Genomic DNA, 21,237 nt, shown 5'->3' on the forward strand with positions numbered 1-21,237 from the left:
GGGGAGGGTGCATCCAATATTGGATCTGGATAGTGTTTTGTAGTGTGACTCAAGTACAGAATAATCAGACTTTGCTATAAGAATATCTGTTTGAATTCAATCTGATAAGAGCCTCCCTGTGCTGCAGAAATATTATATCATCGTCGTTGTCATCATCTGAGCCTGGATTTAATGAGTTTATTGTAAAAACAGAGATTCATCTGCGTCCCTTGGATATGTTACTAAGATTATCCAGGAACACAAACAAGAATGATTGACACTAGCACCCACCTGTTGAAGACCGTGCACAGCAGCCTTCTTCAACTTCATGCCCTTTAGATGTTATGGACTACAGCTACCAGTATCCCTCATCATTGACCATACTGCCTAGGGCTGATGGGAATTGACAACTAAAGCATCCAGAGGGCACCAGATTGAGGAACAGCTGGTATATGGCTTTGACCGAAGTTAATGCAGCATTGACTTCTTTAGGGTCCCCAAGCTGCCTCACTGACTGCAAAACACCAGAGGATGTGTGGAGGAGGCAGCAACATGGCCAGGCACTACATGGCCAGGCACCAAACTCAACCCAAGTGGAACAACAAGAAGGAAGAAGCTAGAACATAGGAGAGATTTTGTTGTTTCTGGTACTCTTGGGCCTAATCTACACCTGCAGGCCTTCCGGGACTTGTGTGTGTGTGGAGGATCTCGGGCTTTCCAGCTTCGGGGATCATCCCCCAGGGTCCAAATGCCAGTGCATCATCCTGGAAGTGCAGAGGGAAATTCTGGCGTGGGATTTTTTTTTATTAAAAAAAGTATGGAGTCACTGCGCAATTGTGCGGGTGCGATCCTGAGCCAAAAGTTGTTTTTTTTTTTAAAAAAAAAAACACCCTCAGTACTCGGTGCTGAAAGGTGCTGAGAGCCATCCCTAGGATGGTGAAAATGCTCCCCCTCCCACCCCCGATGGGCAGACTCCCTCTGCAGAGGGAGCACTTCTTCACACAGCGCATAGTTAAATTATGGAACTCACTACCACAAGATGTAGTGATGGCCACCAATTTGGATGGCTTTAAAAGGGGGTTGGATAAATTCCTGGAGGCAAAGGCCATCAATGGCTACTAGCCCTGATGGTTGTGTGCTATCTCCAGTATTCAAGGCAGTAAGTCTGTGTGCATCAGTTGCTGGGGAACATGGGTAGGAGGGTGCTGTTGCACCATGTCCTGCCTTGTTGGTCCCTGGTCGATGGCTGGTTAGCCACTGTGTGAACAGAGTGCTGGACTAGATGGACCCTTGGTCTGATCCAGCATGGGACTTATGTTCTTATCTATCTTGCTGTCTCAAACTGAGATCCTACATTCGGTCAGTGTCATGACATGAATGATGTGTAGCATTTCCCCAAGCCTCCTGTCCATTTCCAGAAATCCAAAAAAGCAAATCCTACAAAACCCCACTATGCTGCCACCATCTAACTGTTCCAGTGGCGAGGACACTTTATCATCCTCATACAAGCAACTCCAATATTATCTCAGTCTTGTTTCAGTCTTTGATGATGATGATGATGTTATTTAGTTGTATCTTGCCTTGTCCCCAATATTGGGATTCAAGGTGGCTTTAAAAATTAAAACATACAATTAAAACACACAAATAAAAATATACAAAAGTTATAAATAGAATTAAACCAGCTGTAACATTAAAACCTTCTAAAAATATATTAAAACACATATTTGCCATAGCAGTGATGTGGAGTGGGCACAGATCGAAGAGGTCCAGAATGCAATTAAAAAGCAAAATTGAATTTATTTTAAAGGAAATTGATATGGCACTTTATAGAGGTCATTTGGTCCAACCCCCTTGGAGGTCATTTGGTCCAACCCGCTCTTCAATGCAGGATTTGCCACTCAGGATGCAACTATAGTAACCCCGACAGATGGTTGTCCAGCCTCTGCATACATTCCTCCAGTGTAGGATGTCCATCAACTCCCAAGGTAGACAGTTACATTGTCAAACAGCTCTTCCCATTAGGAAGCTTTTCCTATTGTTTAGCTGAAACTGATGTCCCAGCAATTGTGTCCTGTTTTGCATCTGGCCACCCTTATTACAACACCAATTCAAGCTGTTGAAAAAGGGGAGAAGAAGCAACAGATGGAGGTAGAAACTACAGCCAGATTCAATTATTCACTCTTGCTAATGGGCTTTTCAGTTCTGTAGGCTCTGTTCATAGCTTCTAATGTGAGCGATTTCCCCCTCCAGCGACCATGGAAATGGCATGAGGAAAAGGAGAGAGTCAGAGATGGGGAAATGGATAAAGGCAATTCTCATTACCACTTGGTAGGATAAATATGGAGGGCAGATACAGGTGATATACCATTTACCAATGAGTAAATGTCATTTTGTGTGTGGTGCCATCTTGGAAAATCAGTTGCTTGAGTGCATACAGACCATAAAACTACTTCAGGGCCAGAGGATGTCTGGAGAACCAAGAGGATAGGAATCTGAAAGGTTCAGAGAGGAACCAGCCCCAAGAGCTAGGGTGGGCAAGCAGACACAGTCAAGGCTGAGTAAGCCAAAGGATTGCCTGCACGGACAGTCACTCGATAGCATGGGAGGACATCGTAGCTCAGAGAACCTCTTATATCTTGAGTGACTCAGGTCTGAAAGTTGCAGGTTCTAACCTCAGTAGGTCATGATACCTGGGATAGCTTGGTTGTCTATGTTTGAATACGTTGAGCCTCTCCTCCTTTCAATTTCATAGGTTTTTTCCGTAATATATCTTTGTATGGTGATGGACAGTTGTATTGTGGATGTGGTATATACTATTGAACACAGGGAATGTTTAAAGTCTATACATAGTGTATATTGTTTTTTTAGATTTCCTTGACGAAAGGCCTGCATGTGATCTGAAGTGCATAGGAACTTATTCCTTTTGTTGACTAAAGCATCCTTTCCGCCTACCCCTTTCGTTTTGGCTTTTTGTCATTCCTTGCAGTCTTCCCCTTTTTGTTGGCATCGCTGTTATCTGGCCACATGGTAAGTAAAATTTCACTATATCCACCTTCCCCAACCTGATGCCTTCAATGCTGTCTGGGAATGATGGGATTTGCAGTCCAACACACCTGGAGGGCAACAGTCTAGTGATGGCTGCACTACACATTGGCTGCAGGTGTGTTGTAAAAGAGGCATCTGTATCCAGTCAGATTTCCAAGTGGTTGGATGCAAATTTTGGAAAATTACCCACTGGAAAAATGGTTGTCTCTACCCAAGCAGAGACAGAGAGAGTCAGAAGGAGAGGGAGAAAGAAAAGGGCTTCTGCTGCTTACTCACCTCCTAGCAGAGGCTCATACATTATTCTCTAGGCAGCTTTGCTTAATACACGGAGTGCATTGTTATTTTTTCAAAAAATCAACTACCGCCGCTATGTGAAGACCAGGCAGCCCTTTGGATCTTTCTCATCTGATCTTTGCTTGGAGACATTTTTGCTAGGGTCAAGTTCAGCTCTGATATTTGCAGCCCTGTTGTCTGGCTTCCGTAGTTCCGCAGGTAATAAAGCAAAACACGGCTTTTCGTTTACTTGGGAAAGAGCCTTTGCTGGCCCTAGAAGAATGTCATTAAAATGCAGCATATTACTTGTGCACTGCATCGCGTCGCACGCACATGCACGCACGCACGCACATGCGTGCACACCCACAAGGGTTGCCATGGAGACCGTGAGAGCCTATGGGCAAGCAACCCTTTTGGCCATCTGACGGCAGGTTTTTCAAAAAGGTACATGAACCAGATACAGCATCCAACAGCGTCCTTGCAAATGGCCTTGAACTGTAAATGGTTTGGCTGATGTTTACCTAGAAAGAAAAACATTAACCCGAAGAAATAAACGCAACTCACATTTCTTAGATAAATTTATACGCTTCATATTTTCTGAGGCCACTGGCTTAGAAACGCAGTATACGCGGCACCATACTGTAAATAATTAATACCCAAATCTTCATAGATATCTATGAAAAATGCACTCATTTTTCTGCATATGCTTTGCCTAAGGGAAGGTATGCTATTACCAGCTTGAAAACTTGATGTCTTGAAGACTTGTCGTCAAAGTAGAATGCAGTCAAACGTATATATATGCTGCACTATATATTTTCTCTCTCTTAGCCTACCAGGGGGACTGGTAGGGAAGTTGGGTTGTGATCAGAGTTTGTTTCTTTCCAAGGTAGGGATCGATAAATCTCTCGGGTTTGCTTTCTCTCACATTTGATTTGTTTAAATCTCAACTTCCTTGTGTCCCAAATATGAAGAAATTTGTGAGTGCTGGTAGATTCGTCTCAAAGCTGAACTGAAACAAAATCCTCACCCACCTGCACTGGCCAAATTCCAGAGGTTCAGCTGCTCCCAATATGGAGAGCAGCATATTGTAATTGCTTGCCATGTGAGATTAGGGAGCTTTGCAGAAAAAACAGGGATTCAAAACCAGGTTTTTAAGAGCGCTACACCCAGACTTTTAAGAGCTAAGCATTCCAAACGTCAGGTGGACTTTCAGGTCCAGGTAGATGAATTTGTCAGTTTCAGTATTTTAAAATCTCAAGTTCCTTTCATCCCAAATAGGAACAGATTTGTGCATTTTGTAAACATTTGATCCGACTGAAATGAAATTCTCATCCATCTCTATTCCAAGGCAAGCCGGGAGAGCGCGCCCATCTCTAGTTCCATGCACAGAGCCAGAATTTACGGCAGCTCCCTGTTGGGTCTGCTCACAGCAGTAAACACATGTTTGCTGCCATGTAGTGTGTGAAGCAACCCTAACACTGAGTCTTGTTGAGAAAAAAAGGGGACCTAATTATTCCACACCAATTTAGAAACCCCTTTGTGAACAGATAATGTATTTTATTTATTCCAGTCGGACACCATTATTTACAGATACAAGGTAGTAAAACATGTCACAAAACAAATAAAATTTCACACTTGATATTTATAGGTGCATAGTTCATGCTCAGTTACTTTATGTATATGTATATATATATGTGTACAAATATATTAACAACTTTCACAATAATGTCATCCTTGGACAGAAAAGACTAATAATAGGAAACATTTCAAAAACTTTGTATCATAAACAATACCAAAGTACTGACCATCTATCAACAAAACATACAGATTTAGAAATAAGGAATAGACACTTAGGTGTTTTTTTTTAAAATTGTTTTCAAACTTTTTAGAACTTGAAGCCACAATATCCACACAACAACAATGGCTCTGAGACCCAGACTTCCGTTTCAGAGGGAGGAGGGAGGTCACCGAAACGAAAACTGGACACAGTTACAAATGCTCCAATCATTGCTGATGGAAGACTTCAAAAAACTATAAAAATAGTTTACAACTGGGCACACTGGAACTCAGCACTTGTACAGGACAGGATGTCTTTGTTAACAGGCAGCAGAAGACAGAAGGGGTGAGATTCATGCTTCAGGTTCATAATCCTGGTATTCTTCCTGTTGAGAACAGCAGTAGTCAATATTGGCAGGGAGGAAAAAGGAAGAAGACAATGATGAGAAGTATGAGAAGAAGGTGGAAGTGGAGGTGGTGGTGGTGGAGGAGGAAGTAGAAGGTGAGAATGAAGATGATGGAGAGGGAGAAGAGGAGGAGGAAGATAAAGAGGAAGAAAAAGACAACGGTGAGAAGGAGGGAGAAGAAAAATAGAAATTAAAATCTCAATATATGAACCGCATCAAGGGCTAATTCTCACTGAAGAGGTGAACCTTCAGTGGAGGTTCATAAGATAGACTGCTTTGCCATGGGAAAAAAGATTTGCACACACAGTAAATTAGCACATCAAGGAGAAGACTGACTTCCTAATACCTAGAGAACTTTCCTCCTACCTTGAGTTACTTTCTAGTCAGCTCCTTTATGTTGACATCTCTCTCTAGCCCTCTCTCTCTGGATTCCACAGAGGCTTCAGATTTAACAAGGGAAGAGGGCTTGGACTTCTCTCACCTGTAAGAGGAATACTAATTGGGCTTGAAACAGTGTCTAGTCTGAGTTTCTTCGTTCCCTCATGGTTAGTCCCAGGACCCAAATGAGTACCTAATGTGTTATCTACAGGGGGCATATGCTGTGACTAGAGGATGTGCATACAATCAAAGCTTGAGTTCATTGAATTCCTCCAAATTCCACCCCAAAGCTTGTTCTATCTCATCAGATTGCTGTCTTTTTTTCTTTTTGCATGGAAATTTGTGCATATTGTTATGCAAGTCTTTCCAAATGTATGCACAAACTGTATGCATCTTTGATATGTACACATTATTCTCCCATTGATTACAGGATGTTTGTGCATATTTTTCAGAAGTATACATTTTTTCATGTGCATTTTTCAAGTGTACTGTACGTATGCTGTTGAGTGCATTCTTTTGGTCCATGAATCACATAGCAAGCTCAGAAATGTACACTTAGGCCACAGGTTGTGTTTGAGCCCATGTTTGGTATGGGAGGTGCAAACTGGGTAAATCCTGATCAAAACAGAATTCCTTATACATCCCTAGCTATGACTCTCAGGAACTTGTCAATCCTTGTGAGTTTGACCAGATCCTGCCTTCCCTTGCAAAGCTTTATGTTTCTCATTGCCCTTGGACAGGTTGGAAGAGGGTCATAGATTCATCTTTCTGGATTCCATAAGCACGTAGTCCATGGTTGCCTGATCCATTCCAAAAAGGTTGGATGGTTGTGTTTGCTCCATACTACAGCTGGGGTAGAAGATCACCGGTCCCCTTTCCTCATGGCCTCAGTGAATGATGTTGGCAGTTCCTCTTCCCTAAGAACATGGGCTCTGGTCCTGAGGTTGTTTGGAGAACTTGTATGGACTCCCCATGGTTCTGAGGCTGAATTCTCACCCATTTTTGGTGTTAGAAGTCATGGGCTGGGTGTTTTCTGCCCACAACTCTTCCCACCCTGGCCAGTTCAATTCATAGTCCTGTTGGGAATGGGGGCAGTGGTGCACATGATGGGTGGGAAGTGCCTATGCAGGAGCAACTTTATTATATTTACCTCTCTGGTCCAAGACCAGATGGGGAAACTTCCTGTGGGGAAACCCTTGAGAGAAGATTGTCTGGTTATCTCAGTCTTATCACTGGCACTAGTTTCCTGTTTTGTACTGAACTGGTTCTTCTGGTGTCTTCTGTCTTTGGTGGGCTCACAAGAATAAAGGTCAAATAGAGTCTACATTCTGCATTGAAAGCAGGAAGTTGTCTGGGGAGCAGCAGAGAGGCTGTTCCTCTTATAGATTACCTTGAAGGAACATAATATATACTATTCTTTTGCATCACTATAATGTATACAGAGGAAAAGTGTATGTTAGCTCCTTTTAAAGATGGTAAATTTTAATGAGAGAATTCTTTAGAAAATGCTTAACGCACTGACATTCACAGTCCATTAAAGTCTATAATTCTGAATTTAAATTTGAGTAGGAATATCTTTGTAGGATCTTGCAGACGATAGGTGGCAGGCAGGAGTGGGAGAGAGAAAGCATTTTGCAGAAAGAACAAAAATCTACAATTCTAAACAGCTTTTTAGAAATGGTAGGGCCAGAAAAGCAGTCTGTACCAATATCTTCACACTGCATAATATATAAATCACTTTTGTGTGTCTCTTTGATACTTAGGATCTGATCAAAATGAAAAACCTTACATTGAATTCGCTGGCTTTATACCATAAAGCAGGGGGTGGGATAGCTGTGGATATTTCCAGACTTCAACTCCCATCAGCCACAGCCAATGGGGCAATGGTCAAGGATGATGGGAATTATAGTCCAACATTCTGAAATTCTCCTTCCTTGCCAGAAAATAAAAGGGTGGAATTGATGGCATAATGGACCCAACAAATAATAATGTAGTGAAATAAGAAATCTGCCCATCCTTAAATCCCCTTCCCACCACCAATATTCAGTTATTTGGTAGAATAAATTGCTTTTTGATGTGGAAGAGTCATCACCAAGTGATTTATGAGCTTCCAGATCATCACAATCCCCAGTTAATTTCAACGGCCCTATCAAAACTCATTTTGCTTTCTTCGGAGTTCCTCAGATTATTCTCCTGGACATGAACCTTGAAATTAACCTCAAAAATTCAGTTTAGGTGAAATTCAGTGACAACTAGTCTTAGGCAGGAGCCACACCAAGCAGGATATTGCAGTATGAAAGCAGTATATAAAAGGCAGGAGCCACACCAAGCAGGATATTGCAGTATGAAAGTGGTATATGGTCTGTGTCAATGGGCCCCAACAGTTTTCAGTGCACTTCAATACCGCTATAAAGCAGTCGTGTGGCTCCTGCCTTTTATATACCGCTTTCATAGTGCAATATCCTGCTTGGTGTAGATGAGGCCTTAGTTCTTCTGAGCTTTGTCCACTGTGTAGAGTTCCTTCAGTAGGTGTAAGACAGGTTTACTGACAGGATAGTTTTAAAATTTCCCAAAGCATTTCAAATGTAAATGACCAGCACATCCATTACGGGTGGACTCTGTAAGAAGCCATCAAAGATTTACCTCAGGAGGCATTTCGTAGGCCTCATTTTCAGGGTCTGCTGGCACATTTGTGTTATCCATAATTCCTTCCTGTGTGAAACCTTCTTCATTCTATGATATAAACAAGAAATGAAACAATAGCATGACAGAGATTTTGTTTTAATATTTTAATTTGAAATATAACCCAACACTCTCAATTTCTGATCAAGTATTTTGCAGCTCAGTTTGGTTAATGGAGTATTGAACACAACATGTTATATCAAAACCACAGAAAAAAATGAAAGACAGAAATCTTCCCACAGCAGGGAACAGATTGGGGAAAAGACAGCTCCTTGTCTTTCTATTTTAGTTTTTAGAAGGCACTTCAGAAATACCTGTCAAAATCCTAAGGGCTTTTAACTGATGTGGCTGAAGCTGTTCTCATCTCCTCTCAGGCTTACATATGAAAACCCATTGTGGAAATTAACACAGTCTATCATTCATCATGCTTGCGAAGGTGGATTTTGGAGCATTTCCATGCTGCAACAAGAGTGTGTTTGATCATAGGGCTCTGGATGTAGGAGTTCAGAGGTAATAGAGGTTGTGGCACCAATCTTCACCACCGTCTGTCCTATCCTTAGCTCCCTTCACCCTCAGCACACACTCAGGGCCTAGCATGACTTGGTAATGACTGTAGCAGTACTCCGATGCTTTTCAAAAAGAAAACCAAAATAAAGTGGAGCTGCTTTGAAAGGGGACATTTATATTGAAGCAATAGGGGAGGAAAATCATTCTCAGCCTTTTCCCCACCCATTTCTCTGCTCCAAATTGCCCGTCCCCAGTATTTTCCCCCCTAGTGTAGTTCAAAACAGGTTTTTGCCAAGGCAAGTACACATTGTTCTACCCCAACTGGGCACTGTGTTATTTCTCATTTTGCCCCCAATCCCCGCCCCACAATCTTTGCATTTTGGCCTAATCTACATCAAGCAGGATATTGCACTTTGAGAGCATTATGAAAGCGGTATATAAAAGGCAGGAGCCACACTACTGCTTTACAGTGGTATTGAAGTGCACTGACAACTGTGGGAGCCCATTGACGCATACCATATACCACTTTCATAGTGCAATATCCTGCTTGGTGTAGATTAGACCTTAGAACTGCTTTAATTTTCCTTGTATAGATCTGTCATCAATTGATCAGGCCTTATTTGCAATCATGCCTTGGGTCAACTTTCTGTCTTTTTCAAATCGGTTTTATTCTTCAGTAGGAGTAAGTCTCCCTCTGGCGTGGTCCTTTGCTACTGTCCTGAGTTGAGCCCGGAAAGTGTGGCACTGTATTGTTCATTCACCTCACTCAAAGCCATTTCTTGGGGATGCACTAAAGCCACAATGGCTTGGAATGTCCTCTTTATTTATTTTTTTTAAAATGCAAAAAACAATAGCATGTGTTAGTTTTAGGACTGAAAACCTTGCAATATTATATTATTATTAATCCCATAAAGCCCAGAACCGATATGGCATAGAACGGAATGGTATGGAATACCAACTTCCAAGTGAACCAAAACAACCAATTTCCCCAGCCACACATGGCTACATGGGAGTGATGTAATAAGCCACAAAATGTGCACAGAAAACCTTGTTTTGGTACCCATTCAGAGCAATCATGTTGTAGAAAATGGCCTGGAATGCCAACTTTCAAGTGAGCTAAACCAATCAAATTCATCCATTACACGTAACTGTATGGTGGGTGGTCGGTGCAGGTATGCTATCAGCCACAAAAGGCTACAGAAACCTCATTCTAGTACCTGTTCTGGGCAGTGGCTCATATTTGAGAAAATGCCCCAGAACACCAACTTTCAAGTGAGGCAAACAAACTAAAGATGGCTTTTCATTCTTACAATGAGCAATAGTGTTTCTTTATGGCTCATTGCATCACTACCATCTAGGCTACATCTATACTATTGCTTTATAACAGTATTGAAGTACACTGATAACTGTTGGGACACATTACACTTTGCATATACCGATTTCATAGAATCATAGAACAGCAGAGTTGGAAGGGGCCTACAAGGCCATCGAGTCCAACCCCCTGCTCAATTTCGTAATATCTTTTTCTGCTTTTTATTCCACGTTATCCAAAATACTGCAACAATATAATATTGCAAGGGTTTCAGTCCTAAAATATTGTTCTCAAGTGACTCTTACACATGCTCTTGTTTTTGGCAGGCTTTATACTTTTTAAATAAAGCCTGTTTCAGCTTTTACATCATTCCCCATATGTAATTTTAGTGGTCTGGGTAGACACACATGACGTGCGTTGAGGCCGGAGCACACATTTGAAATCCTATTGAGGGGGAAAGGCATTGGGGAGTGATTTGGAACAAGGAAGTAGCAAGTAAGGCAAGGGTTAACTGCCTTCTTCTTTCCCTGCTTCCAATTATTCCTTCCTGAATCAGCATCACTTTTTTTTTTAAAGCAAAGGTCAGTGGAAAGTGAAAATTCTTCATTTTGACACAGGCGTCCCTCCAAAAGTCAGTAATGACTCAGTGCTTGCACGAGAGGTTCCTTTCCTTTCCTTTCTTCATTCGTTTTAAGTTCCCAGACGCCTTTTCAGCGAAATGAAATATACAGACCATCATCTGAATAATACGATTAAGAATATCAATTCATATTTTATATAACTATGGCTATCTATCTCTATCATATAATAATATAATTTATAAAAGAGAATATAGAATATAGAATATAATTCTATTATTACAGTAATATATAAAATTCTATTATACATTAATAATATACTATTAATTAATATATGAATTAATAATGTGGTTTTTCTTCCAGCTGCAGAAATGGAGTTTTCTGAGATGTTATTTTCTCCCAGCTCAGAATTCTAGACCTTCCAGCCAAGCATATTATAGTTTTTGCTCATGCTCAGAGTCTGTCTGATCACCATATTTGCAACTGGGACAAATTCCCTCCATCCCCACTCCTGATCAGATCAGCTAATGACTTCCCTTGCTCCAGCATGCAAATCTGGTCTATGGTTTGTATGTGTCTTGCAAGCATAAAGCGGCATCTGTCTTGCAAGGAGGTCTTGTATTTCAGAAGGCACGCTGTTGATGTTTGCCTCTGCAAAATCGGTCTATGATGGTTGGAAGGCAATATGTAGATCTACCTTTCCTAAGCTGGTGTCCTCCAGACATGTTGGACTGCATAGTGGCTGGGAATTATGGGAGTTGCAGTTCAACACATCTGTGTACCAGGTTGGGGAAAACTGGTGTAGATCTTTTTGACTCTAGATTACATGCGCTTTTCTGTACCTTCCAACTCCATGATGAACAACTTTACCAAGCTCCAGGCTTGCAAGAAGCCATAGATCATTCGGAAGGAGCAATTACTGGTAAGCCTAGACATATTTGACAGGCTTTGTGGAGTAAATAGAGTTTACAGGCAAATCATGCAAATACCACTAAAATGCCCACCCTTCTCCTTTGCCCTGGACTCAGAGACCTAATGAGCTGTAGGAGATGTAACATCTGCAGCTGACATGTAAAATGGGCCACAGACAAGTTCTCAGTCATATTAGGATAAACTACCTCCCCCACAATGTCTAATGATGGTGGTCTTAATCCAAATTTAGATCAAGTGCTTGGCATCATCTCCTGTTTCAGTTCTATGCTCTGGATTCTGACAACTGGCTGGCTACATCCCTCCTAGCAATTTTTGAAACTGTTGCTTGGAGCGGTGGCCTGAAAGGAAACGAGATGAGAAATAGCACTTTAAACATGTCACCAGGGATGTCCCGAAGTGGGATATTGCCAAGATCTCAAAGTAGCTCAGACATGGGGAAAGGAAAGGGAAGCATAGATTCCTTGAGGATGATTGCAAAGAATGACATAAAACTGCAGTATCCTGATGTGCAGGGACGAAGAGTAAGAGATGGACAAAGATAAAGGGTTGTGCAATTTACACTTCAGTTTCTTTTGGATATAATTAAGTCTATGAGCCAAGGGGACACATCATTAAAATGCCACATGGGCCTTCATCTCTAGAGCATTCAGTCACCAGCCTTCTGCAACCACACATGTGTTGGACTGCAACTTCCATAATCCCCAGCCTAAGAGTTATGGGAGTAGCAGTCCAATACATCTGGATTGCACCAGTTTGGGGAAGATTGGACTGAACCAAAGTGTTTCAGAAACCTACACATGTTAAGTACAGCACAGCCCATCTCCAGTAGAGGCTGGTGGCTCCAATGTCAGTGGGGCATCCAAGCATCTTATTTATTTATTTAGATATTTGTATCCTGCTCTATATCACAAGGATCTCAGGGCAGCATACAGATAAAATCATACAACCAATATAAAACAATAAATATACACAGCTAAAAACAAATTTATTTATTTATTTATTACATTTATATACCGCCCCATAGCTGAAGCTCTGGGCGGTTTACAAAAGTTAAGCCATTAATTAAACCATTAATAAGCTAAAACCAGTATAGAATGTGAAAAGCAGTAAAACCATTAACTATGCACAGGCTTGGTGAATTTAGCCATCAAAGGCTTTGTTAAAAAGACATGCCTTAACTTGGTGCTGAAATGTGGCCAACACCAGTCAGGCCTCCAAGGGGAGGGCATTCCACAACCAGAGTGCCACAACAGAGAAAGCCCCCTCCCACGTCCCACCATAGCATATGACTTATGTTGGTGGGATGCGGAGGAGGGCTCCTCCAACAGACCTCAAATCTCAGGCAGGCATACATAGGGAGAGGCACCTTGGGTAACTCCTTTAGAGTTCTGACAGTGGCCTTGACTGAAACACACTCTACTGACATCGGAGCCACTAGGCTCCACTGCCCATGTCAAATTGTCTGTGCCAAGAGAGTTGAAAGTCACTTAAGGGAGGCTTTAGTTCCTATGAACTGAACATCTAGGGCCTTCCTCTGTATGCCATCTCCAAGGGAGGCTCGGAAGGTGGTAAGAAGGGGGAAGGCCTTTTCAGTGGTGGCCCCCTGATTATGGATCAACACAGCCATGTTTTTGACGCCAGGTTAAGACTGCCTTCTACTCCCTGGCATTTAATGGCATATTATGGGGCATTTATGCCAGCCGTCTGAGCATCTCTACTATTTAATTGAAATTGTTTTTAGCTGTTTAAATTGTTTTAAATTTTGTATATTTTACATTTTTATGCTGTATTGTATCTGTGAATTGTTGTGAAACTCCCAGAGAGCTTTGGCTATTGAAATAAAATATAATAATAATTAATATGTACACCAGACCTCCCCAACCTTGTGCCCACCAGGTGTGCCTGAGTACAACCCCATCATCCCAGCCAGTATTGATATCCGGTTGAGAAGCCAGTGAGTCTTTTGACTCACTGTCATCCCTGGCATATATGGGATGAGTGTACACACTTTGAGCACAGATCACTGCCATGACACAGGCTCTGAACACCAGGCCTGGCCGCGGCTACTCCCTGCTCAAGCCAAGCACCACCGCTTGATACGCCTGAGGCAAGGGATAAAAACCACCTTCCTCCAAACTATGTGGAGAAAGGGGTTAAATGGAGAAGGATTTTAATATATAAAATAAAACACTGTGAGTTATATGTGCTGAGGTGAATGATTGTCAGAGTAGGTGCTAAATGTGTAAACTTCAAATGATAAATACCAAACAGACACGTGGGTTTTTTGCGGTAGTTAAAAACAAAATAATTAAAATTTATTTTTAAAAGTTCACAAGTTTTGTTTCAAATAAAACATTTAAAAACCTTTTTGAAACCTTTCATCCAATCCTTTCACTCATTCACATACGCACTTTCCTTTTTCTCACACAATCAATCTTGAACTTTATTATCAGTATTGATCAATATACATCAACTACGTGCACACCACACTCCAAAGACACCACTCTCTACACTGACCCTCAAATTTCCCAGAACTTAAGTACCCTAAACACAGAGAGCACTAAAGACTCTAAGAGTACCTAACAAGTCCCTCTCCATCCCCTCAGTCCTTCCCTTATATATCACTCTTCCCCCCTCCCAAGACATTCTAACTCCGCCCACTCAGGCCAACATTCTAAAACCCACAGACTTACAAACTGCAGACATACATTTGGGAACTGACTTGTGGGGTGTAACGCCACGATCACTTTTTCAAACTGTCTCAGACATTTTTATGAAATTTGATGCCCAATTTTTTAAACACAAATGCACAACCCCTGATGAATTGCCTCTGCTTCTGGCATCTTCTACTTTAACATTTTCATTTTCTCTTCCAAATGCATTTTTCAAAGCTTTGCTAAAGTCTGCTTGCCAGTCTGTTTGCAAGCAGAACTACTCCCACCCGCAGCTCCCAGAGGTGCGGCCTAACAAGAGCCCAAGGCAGAGCCAGGAGAGTGAAATAGAGGAAGGTTACAAGATGGGAGGGGGGAAGAAATAGTGAGTGGGAGAGAGAGAGGTAAGAGGGGGAGAAAAGAGAAAGATCAAGGCTAGGGAGGCAGGCTAGCGGCTAGGAGTGAGAAGAATCATTGAGGTAAAGAGGTGGGGTTAGAGAAATAGTGGGGGTAGAGGTGATGGGATTATTTAGTAATTGTGGACATGTCTACACCATGCATATATCCTGGGCTCAAGCAGGGACAACCAGAGAATTTCCCAAGGAATAACTGGGACTGCGGAGTTCCTGGTTTTTCCACAGGTGGTGTGGGCGCCCGTCCCAGCTTCTTCCCTCTTCCCCGTGAGTAGTGGGGGTCATAAGAGGGAAGGAGCCAGGACTGGGGGGAGTCCAGGGTCTTCGGGGGTGGGGTGGGGAGCAGGGTCGGGGCTTTCCCCCCACTTAACTTTTAATTTTTGTTGGAGCGTGAATGCGCTCCACCTCTGGCCCTTTAAAAAAAAAAGTGGCCGTGATGGGCATGATGCCTGTGACGTCGCACGGCCTGTTTAGACTGAGGCCGATGATCCTGGAAGAAGGTAAGTCTGGGATCGCCCCTTCTCCCTCTCCCTACACCCATAGGTGTAGAAAGGGCCCTGATGTACTGGTTCAGATGACTGGTGGGGAGTCTTCCACTTCTGAATGCTCTCTTACATAAAAGCTTCCCTGAAAATATAAAACAAATCTCACAGGGACTAGGGATGGATGAGAAATTCATGCAGTTCATATATTTCAGCGCAAACCAAATTTACACCTAAACTGGGGCAGGATCTACACTACTGCTTTAAAACAGTAGTGTCAACTGTTGGGGCCCAAGACACACTCCATTTTCAAACCATTTTCAATGTGTCATAACCTGCTTGGTGTAGATCTGGCCTGGAACACAGTGAGATCTCGAAAAACCCATGCTTTCCCCGATGCTTGCAATGCAGTTTGCAACAACAAAAAAGTGTACCCAAAATGCATATATTTCAAAAAATGCATCATTCCATAGAATCACTTGTAAAAATGCGTAGATTTGAAAAAGTATGCACAAAAATGTGCACATTTGATATATATATCTCCAAAATGAGTGTATATTGAAAAACGTGCATAAAACTAGATATGAATTTTCATGCAGACTAAAAACAAATTTTAAAAATAAAAATACTTAAGCCCAATAGAGAAATGGGATGGATGGAATGAACTTAAGCCATACGAAAATGAGAACCTGGGTGAAATCAAGCCTGACAGAGTCATCCCTAGCAGGGGCCAGGCTCAGCATGAACATTTCTCCCTGCATGCAGTGCCGGCCCCTCCATTAGGTAGTGTGAGGCGGTCGCCTTTGGTGGTGGATTCCGGAAAGCAGCAGCAAGGGGTTGGACGAGAGAGGTGTGTGCCAAGTGGCCTGTTCTGCACCCCCTAATTTAGCCTGGTGCCTTCAAGCGCAGTGCCAGTCCAATTACCATAGAAAGGGAAGAGGCACCATTTTGTTCTATGCTTCCAGCAGCAAAACGTCTTGGGTCACCCCTGCCTACATGTAAAAAAATCAGCACTGTACACAATTAATGCAATGCATACTTTGACCGTTGGACATCTCTCTCTCTCTCTCTCTCTCTCTCTCTTTGAATCAACTGCAAGTTGTTCTGGACTCCACTCCCTCTCTATTATTCATTACACTTGTGCATGGCTTTATCTATTGCATTCCTAACTACCAACCCTGACCATCATAACCGCTTGCTCCTTTAAATAACAATTACAGAATTAATCCAGATCTTGGCTTTTTGGATCCACATCAAGGTATATTCCCTGACCTGTCTGTCAAGCTCCAAATACTCTGTTTGAAGAATGAAACCCAATATCCACTTTATCATTTATCCATATGCAATTATTAATTGGTGCTAAGGAAGAAATTGATCTACCTTCCCATTATTATTTTTTAAAAAAGGGTTCCCTGTTGCCAATTTGCCTTAGCAATAAAAGAAAACAGTTCTTTGCTAGTAACACAAGCAAATCTATTACCTGTTGTTGAACATGTTTATCTAGCTAACAATACCTTTCAGCGACAGTGAATTTTTATATTTTAGATTATGGTTCCTATTGTATCATTTAAGCAGGGTTATATTTCTTAAGGTGTCTGCGATAACCAAAGCTAATACGGCATTGGGATTCTTATTTAAATAACAAACTCTGCTGAACAGACAGAAACCTGTTCTCCCTTCAATTAAGGAACCAAAAGAATTAGCATAATTATTCCTGGTAACATTTCAGAAATCTACCTCTTTTAATCAGCAAAGTTTATAATAATTTCCTGTCTCCAGTCGTTCCTCTCTGGTATGCACTGAAATATTTAACACCTTTCTTCAGTTACAAGTTCAGCCTCTTCTTAATGAGACCATTATACTTAACAAAACTCATTGCATTTTCAAATATGGACAAATTAGAATCTCAGTTTTGCTTCTCTGCCATTTCTAAGGCTCTAAGGAGACCTGTGGGTTAGCAGGCCTTTGCTTTAGGTCCAGTTTGAAGAATAGTCTCAGAGCTACACCCACCCACAGAATCAAACACTCGACTGTTTATCAGAGGCAGTGGCTTCACATTTTTGAGGGCCCTTGGGCAAGATATCCTTAATGTGCCCCCTCCCTCAATAAGTCTACCTTCTACCACCATTGTCACCAGCTGCTACTGTTCCTCATCCACTTTCTCATCATTGCTGCTTCTTGCTTGCTTGACAGGTGGAAAGCTAGTGAGCAAAGAGGTATTGTCATCTCCTCCTCCTCCTCCTCACCACCATTGTCTGGTCCATAGCAAGAGGCAGATGAACAATCAGGAGGCAATAGTGAAGAGGAGGAGTAACGTCAAGGAGCTCTTGCCTGGGGGCCCCTGCTAGGGTGTGGGCCCTCTGCAGATGCCCAACTATAACTACCCTTGATGCTGCCCCTGCTCTGAGGCATAGGCATGCACAAGAGGCATGCCCAGACACACCCTAATGTCATAAGCAATAAGTGCCAAATTGAGGTGGCCATTGAGTAGGGATGCAGAGGTGGATCCAGACTCAGTGAGAATGGTCCTCCAGCTGCCCTCCAGCTGCTTCATTGCCCCCCCCTCCACACACACAGTGCACCATTGCTCCCAGCAACAGGAGTAGGGTGACCAACTGTCAGGATTTCCCCAGATTTGTCCTGGTTTTTGTTCTTTCCATGGTGTCAGGGGGGATTTTCTATAATTTTCAATAATGTCCTGGAATGATACACCTTCCTCTTTAAGGCTGCCATTAGCATGGCAGGAGGGAATGACATGCTTTCTTGAGGCACATCATTCCCCCACCCCGAGCTCCAATTGAGGTCTTAAAGGGGAAAGTGGGTCATTTGTGGACATTATAGAAAAGGCCCCAATTGGAGTGGATGGTGGTGGTGCAGAATGAAATCCTTTCCCCTCCTCCACTCCAATCGGGTTCTTTAAGGTGGCGGGGGAATAACATACTTGCTGCAGGACTCAGAAAGCTGCTTCCCCACACACACACTAGGTGTCCTCTTTTTTGGTTTCCCAAATATGGTCACCCTAAACAGGAGTGAAAAGGAATCACTCTGCTGGAAGCCAGGAGGAGGGCCCCCAAAGACTAATATTGCCTCGTAAGCCATTCCTCTGGCCAGTTTCACCACAAAAACCCACCAATGCTGGGGCTTGAGGAGAGTCTCCCCATTTCCCCCCTCCCACTTGCAATGGCCCTCCCAAGGTCAGGCAAGCCGAAGGCAGAGGAGGGCATCAGTGTCTACAGTGTTTAACAAATAAATGAATAAAAATAATGTCCTTTATGACTGAGTATTCAATAAATGTTTGCCTTTAAAGAAAAGAAAAATCCCTGGGTGCACACCCTAATGAAATGTTCTGCACACGACTATGCTTTGAGGGCAGGAGTTCCGATCTCAGTTGTAAACAAAGAAGCAGAATCTACATTTCCACCATGTCTCCAACTGCCCAAGGACCCTCATTCTTCTCTTGGTGCCTGGGCAGAGAAGACAGCAGGTGGCAACTGGAGATATCAAGACTTGCTGCAAAGAGCCCAATAATAATAATAATAATAATAATAATAATAATAATAATAATAATAATAATAATAATAATAATTTTACCCGCCTCTCCCTATGGAACGAGGCGGGGTGCAACACAAATAAAAACACCATAAAACACATACAGCTAATTCAAATGTTTAAAACCAGTGCATTATTAAAAGCAGCACACCATTAAAAAAGGCATCTTAAAATTCAACTGGGTAGGCCTGCCGGAAGAGATCAGTCTTTATGGCTTTCTTAAATTCGGGAAGACTGTTAAGTTGACGAATCTCTCCCGGCAAGCCATTCCATAAAGTGGGAGTGGCAGAAGAAAAGGTCCTCTGGGTAATAGTTGTCAGCCTTGTTTTTGTTGGCTGGAGTAAATTCTTCCTAGAGGACCTGAGTTTGAGGGTAGGATTGTATGGGAGAAGGTGATTCGGCAGGTAGCTTGGACGCAACCCATGTAGGGCTTTAAAGGTGATAACCAGCACTTTATACTTCGCCCGGAAACTAATTGGCAGCCAGTGAAGAGATTTTAAGACTGGTGCAATGTGGTCACCCCTAGGTGTACCGGTGACCAACCTGGCTGCCATATTTTGAACTAGTTAGAAGCAATAGAGATGTGCAATCCCTCAACTTGTCCGACGAAGCTCTGAAGAACTCCCCGAACAGAATGAACTGAAGCTTACAGAGTCTCTCTTTATCTGCTTTTTCCGAGCCCTCCTTCTAGTCCACATGAATGTAATTAGAGGTATGGGTAGGGCAGAGCTCTTACCTGTGATTCACAATTTGTAATACATGTAAGCATTACAAGACACATTCCAAAGTAGCGCTGTGCCAAATTGCCTACCATTTTTTGCAAAACACTTTGCCCCTGCAAAGGTGCCTGTCATTTTCCTGCTGCTTTTTCCTGCCATTTTTTGGGGGGTGGAGAAGTGGGGTTGCATGCTTACCTTAGGAATTAAGGTGATGAGGTCACTGATGGCTGTGTGTGTCCTTACTTCTAACTTTTAGCTTTTAACTTAGAAATGCTACCAATCTGCACTGCTCTTTGGTGTTCTGCCAATGGTTATTAGAATTTCTCTGCCAATGGTTTTTAGAATCGGAATGAAATAACTTATGAACTCTAGTCAGACATTCCATCTAAAAAAAGGATATTGTAGAGTAGGAAAAAGTGCAGAAAAAGGCAACTAAAATTATCAAGGCGCTGGAGCGATTCCCTTTTGAAGAAAGGTTACAATATCTGGGACTTAGAAAAGAGGCGAGTGAGGGGAAATACAAAAGAGATGTACAAAATTATGCTTGGTGTGGAGAAAGTGGATAGGGAGACATTTTTCTTCCTCTCTCATAATAGAAGAACACGGGGTCATCCCACGAAGCTGATTGGTGAGAGGTTTGGGACAGATAAAAGAAAGTGCATAGTTAAATGATGGAATTTGCTACCACAAGATGTCATGATGGCCACCAATTTGGATGGCTTTAAAAGAGGGTTGGATAAATTCCTGGACGAGAAGGCTATCAATGGCTATTACTCCTGATGGCTATGTACTACCTCCAGTATGAGAGGCAGTATGCCAATGTATACCAATTGCTGGGGAACATGGGTGGGAGGGTGCTGTTTCACTCATCTCCTGCTTGTGGGTTTCCTGTGGCCACTGGTTGAACAGAAAGCTGGACTAGATGGACCCTTGGTCTGATCCAGCATGGCTCTTCTTATGAGTTGGAGTTAGTGTCAACATGTGATTACAGAGTGGAACTGCACTGCGGCTCTACCTCCCCCACAACATTAGTACATGTAGCGTACCCTCTCCCCTTGATGTCCACAGGTACAGCATGAACATCTGTGGAAGGGGGGCTTTTGCCTGTATACCTCCGTGGGTAGTGCTATACATGTGAGGGCCCCCTCTCTGTAGATGTTCCCATTGTAAGCGCAGGCATCAAGGGGAGGGGTTATGTTACATGCATGACATTGGAGGTGGAGCTATTCAGCGCACTCACACCTAGCTTGCAAGCTTACTTTACCCTTAAGTCAGCCACCTAAATAAGCACCAGTTTGAATTTGGTCTGTTTCCCTAAACCATAGTTGAAGACTATTAAGAGTTTGTCTCAGGGGCTGCCTATATGGTGACAGGTTGCTGCTGCTATAAGCAGAACCCCATGCTTTTGCTGCTGCGGGGTGGCAGAGGAGAATCCTGACACAGTAGTGAAAATGTGGGGTTTCCTGTGGCCGAGCCCACTCCTTGCCCTCTGCCTGGGCGGACAGTGACAAATCAGGGGTTGCCATCCACCTGGCCATGCCTCCACCGCAGTT

The 21,237-nt window shown here is 42.7% G+C and overlaps 1 protein-coding gene across 1 annotated transcript in view; it reads right to left on the reverse strand.

Moving 5' to 3' along the window:
- Nucleotides 1–4,838: 4,838 nt before the first annotated feature.
- The window catches only part of SNCA (synuclein alpha), a 73,978-nt gene continuing 57,579 nt past the window's right edge, over nt 4,839–21,237 (reverse strand). The window contains exons 4-5 of the mRNA XM_063136244.1: nt 8,502–8,591; nt 4,839–5,459 (exon numbers count right to left, since the gene is read on the reverse strand). Of these exons, the coding sequence (XP_062992314.1) occupies nt 5,427–5,459; nt 8,502–8,591 (123 nt within the window). The 3' untranslated portion in view covers nt 4,839–5,426. The remainder of the gene's footprint in view (nt 5,460–8,501; nt 8,592–21,237) is intronic.

The sequence above is a fragment of the Elgaria multicarinata genome, chromosome 10 (genome assembly GCF_023053635.1).
Source record: "Elgaria multicarinata webbii isolate HBS135686 ecotype San Diego chromosome 10, rElgMul1.1.pri, whole genome shotgun sequence".
Lineage (NCBI taxonomy): Eukaryota > Metazoa > Chordata > Lepidosauria > Squamata > Anguidae > Elgaria > Elgaria multicarinata.